Source organism: Aegilops tauschii, chromosome 2 (assembly GCF_002575655.3).
Source record: "Aegilops tauschii subsp. strangulata cultivar AL8/78 chromosome 2, Aet v6.0, whole genome shotgun sequence".
NCBI lineage: Eukaryota > Viridiplantae > Streptophyta > Magnoliopsida > Poales > Poaceae > Aegilops > Aegilops tauschii.
In genome coordinates, this window is record NC_053036.3 from 13,930,975 (window position 1) to 13,940,827 (window position 9,853).

At 40.6% G+C, this 9,853-nt stretch overlaps 1 protein-coding gene across 1 annotated transcript; it reads right to left on the reverse strand.

The window, feature by feature from the left end:
- Nucleotides 1–2,848: 2,848 nt before the first annotated feature.
- LOC141041482 (syn-copalyl diphosphate synthase, chloroplastic-like) lies at nt 2,849–7,469 on the reverse strand. The gene is made up of 14 exons (XM_073507708.1): nt 7,193–7,469; nt 6,793–6,875; nt 6,357–6,666; nt 6,065–6,248; nt 5,737–5,957; nt 5,449–5,569; nt 5,169–5,281; nt 4,811–5,043; nt 4,590–4,705; nt 4,157–4,255; nt 3,879–4,052; nt 3,710–3,794; nt 3,412–3,618; nt 2,849–3,305 (listed from the first exon to the last, which is right to left on the reverse strand). Exons 1-14 carry the CDS (start codon nt 7,410–7,412, stop codon nt 3,087–3,089), a joined length of 2,385 nt encoding a protein of 794 aa, XP_073363809.1. The 5' UTR covers nt 7,413–7,469; the 3' UTR covers nt 2,849–3,086.
- Between the last annotated feature and the right edge of the window lie 2,384 nt (nt 7,470–9,853).

Consider the following 9,853-nt stretch of genomic DNA (forward strand, 5'->3'; position numbering starts at 1 on the left):
TAAAAGAGATGGACCTATTGTGGTCTTGAGTGATGGTTGTTGGGTTAAAAGCGTGTGTGTGTATATATATATATGTATATATAATTTAATATATGTCTATTTAATTAGTTTTACATAATGTTTACCTGTAAAAAAACTGCAGCTACCTATTGTAAAAAGTGTTCACTTGTAAATGAAAATAAATGTATATTACAAAAAATATTCACGTGTAAATTAAAATAAATGTTCATGTGTGAGAAAACTGAAAGTGTTTTAGAATAAAATATCTTCATTATCTATGAGAAATTTTATTTGTGTATTTTAAAACTTTCATAGTAATTTTTCAAAAATGTTATCTGTGTATTAAAAAAGTATCCTTCATATATATATAAAATTTTCATCCCATTTTGACAAAATATTTATGCTGTGTTTAAACGTGTTCCATCGTGTATTTGAAATATATTCATGTAACAAAAAAATGTTCTTAAAAAAATGTTTATGTAATTATTAAAAGGTGTTTATATTTTCTACAAATGAATCGTAATCTGGGAATATTATTTTTACATTTAAAATCGTTTATTTTTTAAAATGAAAAGAAATAAACAACAAAACCTTCGTCTTCTAGCCTGCATGGCCGGCTTCTCTTTAGTCATCATGAGCCGCCAGTGTATACCAAAGGAAGACAATGCTGATTTGTTGAAGAATTTGCATGTAATTTCTTATTCTTATAATGAAGTTCTTGTAAGGGTTCATTTCATTTAATGTATGTTCTTTGACCTTTCTACACTAGTGCAGAAAACGGTAGTGATGGCGTGCCAAAATAGACTTGGTGGTGTGTCATTCCCACGCCAACAATATGTCACCATTGATAAAAAATAGTGATGGCATTTGGGCTGTCACGCCACCAGTAACAAGATATACTGATGGTGGTGTGCCATGTGTTAAAATGCCACCAATCTCATCTTCATTGAGCTTGATTCTTTGGGCGAAGCCAGTATCATCAAGTGGGTCGGTCTCGCCATCGTCGACAAAGAGAACAGACATCCTAGGCCATTGTCCTCTTCAGGGGAAACAAATCATTTCATCCCAAGTGAGACCATTGTGGGTGATGAAACGGTCCCATCATTCTCTTCCCATGCGGGGCATTGCTAGTCCTTTCTTTAACTCAACATTGTACGGGTCCCCAATACGCTCGAAGAGCACACTCTCATGTAAGTTCATTGAACCGTAACTGTATGTTGCATGGGACAATTAGTGCAACAATGAGAAACACACACACACACACACACACACACACAGAGAGAGAGAGAGAGAGAGAGAGAGAGAGAGAAGAAAGTACGGAAACAAATAGCTCGTTACCACTGAACTGAGAAACCCTCTACAAGATAAACACTCAACAATGAGCCACTTGCAAACTTGGCCTGTCATATCCTGTTACAAAGAAAGTACAATGGCTAAATATTGATCAAGACAAATATAGTACACATTCGTATTTACAAATTCATACAACATAAACACATAAATATAATTTCATACCACATGAATATGGATTCTTCTTTCCATAATTTGAAAATGTATATAATCTATACTCTCAAATTGATTTCCATATATAAATACAATGATTTTTTTCTCTCAAAAGGAGAGGCCTAGAAGATACCCACATACACACATTCATAATCGCATTTGAGAACTAAATTACTAGAAATTGGGGGCACGAAGCACTTGACATGCATACTACTATATATGATACATTCTGGGACTAAATTTACGAAATTACCAATCGACACTGAGCATATCAATCTACGGATTACTCATCCAAAAAATTATCATTCCTACAACATATATTGGCCGCGTTCGGGGACTAGGCAAGGTCATTCCTACAACATTCATGTAACTTAGCATATAATTACAGGATTCCACACTAAGCATATCATCTTAGACTATATATCAATCAATATATCCATTATAACCCCCGCCAAAAATAAATGTATCCATTATAACAACACAACAAATTGGACGCAACCAGCGACGAGGGAGGCCTGCTGGATAAAATGGCGCGAAGAGCGAGGGGAAAGAGAGGCAGTGATTGAACCTTTTCTGGTATTGGGGCGGAGAGCTCCGATGGTGGCGAGGAGGGGGCAACCTTATTTTGCCAGATCCGTCGGCTGGTCTCGAGAGGAAGAGGGGGTGACTAGACATAGACAGAGTATGTGCTAGCTTTCTAGCTAAGTAAAACAAAAACCAGCTAGTGGTGTGTGACTCGCATCCCGCACCACAAATATTTGGGTCCGAAACACATTGACGAAAAATAAACTAGTAGTGTGTCCATTTTGCCCATGCCACAGCTAGGTACGTAACCAGTGGTGTGTCGAGTCTTTGACATGCCACCAATAATGTTCGCCACTGGGTAGGCTGTTGGGCCCACACACATGGTTGTGGCGTAATTGTCTACTCACACGTCACCAGTAACACCATAGTGGCGGCGTACGAAATACGTCCATGCCACCAGTAGTTTAAAAAAAATGGCGATGGTGTGGATTGAAAGTGACGTGCCATCAATTAAGGTGTGCGTAAACATTTGTGCACTAGTGCTACAAAAGGGAAAGAAAGGGAATAAACAGGGAACTTACTCTGGCTAGATCGATCTATTTCCACACGCACATAACATGCATGTTATTTGCATTGTATTTTCCCACTGTAGGTTACAGGGGCGTGTACATGTACTCCCTCTGTTCCTAAATATAAGACTTTTTAGACATTTTAAATGGACTAGAACATACGGATGTACGTAGACATATTTTAGAGTATAGTTCACTCATTTTGCTTCGTATGTAATCACTTATTGGAATTTCTAAAAGGACATATATTTAGGAACGAAGGGAGTATATTTATAGCAGCAAACTTCTGTACAACTTACACATGTACCATGTCGTTTGGAACCTTGTTACCTTTCTATCTATGTATTCATGTGCAGTCCTTGCAGGTTCGAAAAAAGATTTACAGACATGTAACATGCCGGAACCCAGCACAAATCGTGCTTAATAATTCTAACATGGACAAAAGAGGGTGCTTCCTCATGTCAAAAAAAGAAAGAAAGAGGGTTCTTCCTAAATAACATCCTGAAATATGACCTTTGCGATGTGGCTATCAACTGTTTCAGGTGAGCAATGAGCCGAGTAATAGAAGCTTTTCACCACATTGAGAAATGTCTGTCTGGTCTCTCTATTGATGCCATGGCAACCCTGATGAACACGCCAAGATAGTTCTTGCATCTCCAAATCCACTTGCCGGTGTAAGTCCTCTGTGTTCTCCATACTTGCCTCATTCTGTTTTTCCCCATTGAACATTTTTTGGTTATAGTTTGATAAATCATATACAACTCAAATGGAGGTACTACATGGATATATGAATGCAATGCTTGTACATACGCACCTGAGAAAGACCTATTGTGGCAAGCTTGTGGCAGATGGAAGAGGTGAGCTGCTCGAGCTGGGAATAATGCCAAAGGTTCAGTTTCTGCTCGGCTGAAACAATCCTTCCTGAGCAGATCTCGATGGTGCGGACGAACAACAATGCTGTATCTCCATCAACGGATCCATGGCTCTCCTTTGCAGTCCATGCCATAAGCCACTGCTTCCACTGTAGTTACCAATGAAAATAGAGGTTCGGCCATTTCATATCTGGTAAAAGTTCAATATCATCTCAAGTGTGGTGGTTTGTTGAATTTTACCGCTTCACGAAGGCCGCCGGAAACATCATCAAACGAAACAAGGTCGATAAGCTCTTCAAGATTCTCTGTTGAATAGCATGGACCCCTGCAATGAATTGCACAAACATTTTGCATCGATCAGCACTAAAACCAGATTCTGGAGAGGGGAACTATGAGGCTGCATACATACCCAATGTGTCGGAAGTGAGTTGTAACCGCCTCAGCAAGCACCGCCATGCGAGCCCATGCTAGACGTTCTGCTGCTCGGCCGGGTTCGAAGATATTTGCTGAAGCTAAGAAGTAAGCCTTCAGCGCACTCTTTGGAGTCGCACCATACCTCTGCAGATGGTTCCTGAAATACCACCTGTGCATATACTCCCAAGTCTCATGTAAGAATCTATTGGTCAATTTGTTAGCTAGTTGATTGAATTTGAGGATAGAGACGTAGCAAAAATGTCCATGACTTACTTTCTGAGGCCATTCCATTCAATTCGGGAGAGTCTTTGATATTCTCTGAAATCAGCCTTAGCCATTTTAAGGTACAGGTCGTTGCTCACAAGATTCATTCTGAAATGATAATTGTCAGAAACAAAGGTGTGACAAATATTTATAGAAGCTACATTTATAGTGTCACATGTTAGTTGAATACTACATAGGATGGTTGTTACCTATAGAGCCTCATTCCACATTTTGTACATGAGAACTTCCTGAATTTAAACTGCTTTCATGGATATTTTTTCTATGCACTCAATGTATGTCACTTTGCTGGATACATGGATCAAGTTTAGGATTAAAATACTGTTGCATCTCAAATTATCCCAAAAGGTCAACATTTTCCTTTGGTTCCTATAATGAAGAGTTATTCTAACTAAGGATAATTTGGTTATCTAATTTTTTTTACCTGTAAAGGACCTTGGCAATCCAAACATCATTGTTGCCACCATACTGATCCAGATACATCCTTGTTTCAATTCGCGGCAAACTTGCTTTCCATGGGAAGTTTAGCGTGTACCCGACCTGATTTTGCATGTAGAATTGCTCAATACTCTGTTCTCAACCATGGAACCTAAGTGGTAGCGGGATTGAGGCATACATAATTAACTTGAATGTGTTGGCACATACCTCGCCCGGCAGGTCCTTGGTGATGATCCACTTGTCGTACAGCTTGTTGGAGGATTGTCTCTCTTGAAGGAATTCACGGCAATAGCGGCCGGCCCTAGCCAGGACGTCGTCGTCACCAGGGAACATGAACTGAGATGCACGGTAAGTGTTGTGCATTGGGGTAACAGAAGCGTGGTTGGTCTCCATTGGGAAGCAGACGAACTTGCCATCCTTCTCAAAGTGCTTAAACACAGCTGCATTGTAGATGCACATTAGTAAAACTCGATCCAGCATGGCATAGTACCCATGCATGCCAAAGCGCTTCTCAAATTTCGAATCTAGCTTCTATCAAAAATTTGACTAACAAAATATTAGTTACATGGAGTGATGTCGTAGCCATGCTGACGGAGGAGACGGAAACCCATGGCCGTGTCATCAATATCCGGGATTGGGCAGTGCATGTTGTGAGCCAGTCCCTTTTGAGTCCAGCGCCTGTTCAAAGTGTAGATATACGCCTCGTCTTAAACTAGTACCCTATTAGCAGTCTTAAAGGAAAACACTACTACTCTATAGTAGCATTCCATTTTAAAAACAGAATAAATATTAATATTTGTTATGACATCGTGTATTTCCAGTTAGATGGAAGTTGTTTATGTTACCTGTAAATAAACTCTAAGCACTGCTGAATTTCACTTGTGAAGTGCCTTGATATCCCCAGACGCATCAGCCGATCGACCACCCATAATTGCTCAAAAGTGTCCATTGAGTGGCTACATGGCACTAGTAAAAAAAAAAGGGAATTTATGTGAATGGCAATGTTAGTATTGACCAATGCTGTTTTGGTAAAACTCTGTTTCAGTATTGACGAATTGAAGAGGCCTTTCCTACCTAAGTTTGCATTCGATCGTGCTGGTTGTACAAGAAGTAATAGTAGTGATTTTAATTACCTCCCCCCTCGAACTTTTGGATGAGCCTATCCAGGAACGCATGGCATTCCTTGTCACCGGTGTGACTGAGGGCAGCAGCTGTGGCAGCAGGTGAGGAATGGAAGGAGCCATCCGGACACCGCAATCGGAGTAGCGTTTCCCAGTCCAATGGTAAATCTACCATTCCCTCCACGCTGAAGAGTAGGGTCGTTGGTATGGCGTGCAGCACATCCAGAGGTATCCTACAATTTCAGAGTGAGATTAATTATCACTTAATTAATATACATAGACTACCCAACTCAATGTATAAAACAAGGTTTATCACACGCATGTAGCTAAGTATGCATACTTAGAGAGCTTCAGATTCCTCTTGGCATATATCTCTTCCAAAACAGGGTCATCATAAGGGATGTCCAAGTCCAGGTCCTTGGCCTTCTCTAGGAGTGCTGGGAAGTTAATCTCAAAGCCGCATGGCATCCAGTCCTGTTCCTCTTCTACCAACCTGCTCATATTTTCTTTGATAAATAACACACCTACAACAAAAAGGTCCAATCTACATTAGATATATGATCCTTCCTTGGAAATAAACAAGGTCAATCGATGATAAAAAAAACAAAGAATCCAGCCATTAATCTTTTTACCCCTGTCACACAAGTTGTCGCTGTCAATGTTCCAAGACTTCACTGCCACCACACATGCCAGGGTGCTGATCATCCGATCTTGGACCATGAAGAAAGCAGGATCACCCCACGAACCATCTGGTAGTTGATTTTGAACAATCCAGTCGATGCATGAGGGAAATTGCGGTCCATCGCCTCCGTCAAGGTTCTTGACAAGGGCGACCAACGCTGTGTCGTAGGCTGAAACACTCATTGACGTCTCATCATCACCCAATGACGCCAGGGCCGTTCTTATGGCATCGATCATCTGTCGCATCTCGCTCGGTTCATCCTTTAGGAACATCGACATTTCTTTTGATCAGCGTTTAATATAGTAGTATATGTTTGTCAGCTTCTGCTCATGCAGTAGGCAACTATTCTGCTCAAAATAAGTTAATTCAAATGTAGATGTGCTCACCATGCGTTGTCTGTACTCATCAACTTTCCATTCACCCAAATCTACCTCCGGATAGGATGGGGATTTGCTAATTAGCACCAACCCTAAATATCATACATGACAAATGGAAAATAACAAAGTCATATGAAGTTTATACCGATTTAAAATTGTCAACTCAAGCACATATCAGTATTAGATGCACATGCAGTATGCAATTTTCTCCGGCCAGCCTAAAGGTCTAGATCAACATCACTCCATACCTTATGTGGAGAGTAGACAAGAATCATAGAAGGAACTCTATTTATATGAAGAAGTAACAAAAGTTTCCATCAAAACAGTTCTTGATGCGGACGTGAGCGTGCTCAAGTTCTTTCTCAACCATGCATGGATTCAGATCAGGAGATTGATAGAACATGATTACCACATGGTCGACGCTGAGAGTGCAGGTGCAGGGAAAGTCGCCGCCATGGCTCGGCCGTCGGCTGGTCGAGCACTGGAACATGCCGGAGTGCAGCAGTGAATGTCAGCATCCTCGGCCTTCTCTGTGTCTCTTTGTTTCTCCCTCTTGTGTTAACCCTTGTGGATGCTTTATTTTTGATGGGATGTTGGCTCGGTGATGAGCTACTACTTGCCGCCACCATCGAGTATATAAAGGAAAAGGTGACGAATAGTAGTGAGTCGGACGGGTGAGATTTCCTTCATACGAGTACTTCGGTAGCTGCACCACGACGGAAGCTACGTTAGCTTGGAAGTATATATATATATTTTTAGTTGGAGTAGTTAGTAAAAAAATTCGGAAGCTCTATAGAAGTATAGATCCTGTATGACATTGACCGGGAATGTGTGACAAGCGTACGACGATATTTACGAAGATGACCATATCAACACAGAGGATTGTTAAATTGCGGAACCATTAAAGTCCAAAAACGTGTCATGTTTTTTTTTGCGAGGTCCAAAAACGTGTCATTAAAGTCCAGCAACGTGTAAGAAGATCACGCGACTAGTCTAAGTCAACATCCATGCCACTCTCCGAAGTTTTCAAAATACTTTTTTTATAGAAGTTGGTCATCGGAGCAGTCTATCTCTGAACATTCAGCCGTTGGAAAGTGAGGTCAGTGGTTGGTAGCTAGCGACAAAATTTTGCAAGCGCAGTTTCTTCCCTGTTTGAGGGACTAGTAGAGTGGCCCAAGCACATAACGAGCAAAAAATTAATTATTTTAAATTTTATCTACATAAATTAACAAGGCTAACGGGATTGTATTTATGGTATCGCCAATATTTGGTATTATATTAACTTGCAATCTACTTCAAATGTTGTTTGACATTTAAATAACTGGTATTTCAACTAATATTGAATATATTATTTGATCCATAAATCTGTGACCAATGTAGTTTAGTTTCGATCGAAACTGGCTAGATAATCTTTTTGAGTAGTGTACTCATTCTATATACTATGTACGTTAAAATCTTCATTAATTAGACTTTTTTTAATCTTCTTTGTCTTCCTCCCATGTTGACGACATGGTTGTGGCCAAATTTGAACTGTCACTACTATCTGGTATTTCAGACTAACTCGTGTTAGGATTCACACTACAGAAACTCCATGTTGCGGTAAAATATACGTTCGTGCATTTTGATTTGAGCAAAACAAAATTGGAATTTACATATCTTACTAAATTATTAATAAAATATATAATTTATCTAAAGCCATGTATATGCATCAAACTCCCACTTCAGTTGATCATGTAGTATAAATTGACACTTCAAATCAGTGTCATATTTGATTTCAGTTTTCACTTAATAATCGACTTAAGATCATTTTTCAAAATTGAAAATATTAAACAACGAGCTATGTCAAATAGCAGCAGCCTCAAAATAAGGTAAATTGGCACTATAGCATCGCTTAGTAGCGTTATATCCCGCTAAAGCTACTAGATTAACTCGCAAAATGATTGCCGTCTGGCAAGCGCCGTCTCCGACCGACTCACCGTCAAGTCGCTTTATTAGGGCAAGCACTCGGCAAAGTCTTTGTCAAGCGCCAGATGAGAGATAATCGGCAAAACCGCTTTGCCTGAATTGTGTACGCTGAACCCCCCTTGCCAACTGCTACACTCGGCAAAGAATTTGCCGAGTTCTTATCGCCATTTGCCAGGTAATCCGGGTACTTAGCAAAAAGAGGTATTTCAGTAGTGATTGTACAACGATGTCGTTTAGTAGGACCCTACTTAAAAATTGCAATAGTGCCACTATAGGCAAAAATGACCAGTGTAGGACGGGTGCATGTAGGCCGTTTTAAAAATACCATTTTCCAAGTGCAAGAGGAATTGGTAAAAAAAATTGTACATACAGAAATACATATATAAGATGTTCAAGAAAATTTTGATAAAAATATACTTTCATACGAGGCGTACAAAAAAAGACAAATACATACATGAAAATGCGCCAATACTATTTTGTTGTTGGGCTGGGAGATTTTTTTTGTGTAGCATATATTTTGGAATGAATATTTACAAATCCGTTAGTGATTAAAGTTGCTAGTACATTGCACGAATTGCATGGTTTTAAGGGGTCGGGTAGGAGGAAGACGGCTGCGGCGGCAACAAAATGAGGGATGACCGGTCACGGTTCGCGGATGCACCCGGACTCAGTCAACAGGCGCCTCCGCGACAGTGACCGGACATAACACAAAAAATCGATGCTACAATCACAAACACCATTTCCAAATCACCAAATCCGTATTATTACATACAACGTAAAACCTACTCTAAGCGGAGCTCGTCCGGCTTTGCCGTGCCTATGTCCGGCGGCCGGCTGCACCCCTCAGAGTGTTGGTCGGGTCGCTGGCGAAGTTGAGTAGAACATGGGACACGGACCGACTCACGGAACTCAAGGCACTAGTAGGAAAAGGGGCTTTTACCCCGGTTTGTAAGGGCCTTTTGTCCCAGTTTTCGAACCGGGACTAAAGGGTCGTTACTAAAGCCCTAACCCTTTAGTCCCGGTTCTTACACGAACCGGGACAGAAGGTCCTCCACGTGGCCGCTGCTGCTAGCCCAGGCAGGGGGGCCTTTGGTCCCGGTTGGTG

What these genes read in the sequence shown, in the direction of transcription:
- LOC141041482 (XM_073507708.1), bottom strand. Translation starts at nt 7,412, where the DNA reads ATGGTGGCGGCAAGTAGTAGCTCATCACCGAGCCAACATCCCATCAAA. An exon ending in CCGGCGGCCTTCGTGAAGCG is followed by an intron (nt 3,619 to 3,709) that starts GTAAAATTCAAC and finishes TGGTAACTACAG; the next exon opens with TGGAAGCAGTGGCTTATGGC. An exon ending in CCACAATAGGTCTTTCTCAG is followed by an intron (nt 3,306 to 3,411) that starts GTGCGTATGTAC and finishes GGGGAAAAACAG; the next exon opens with AATGAGGCAAGTATGGAGAA.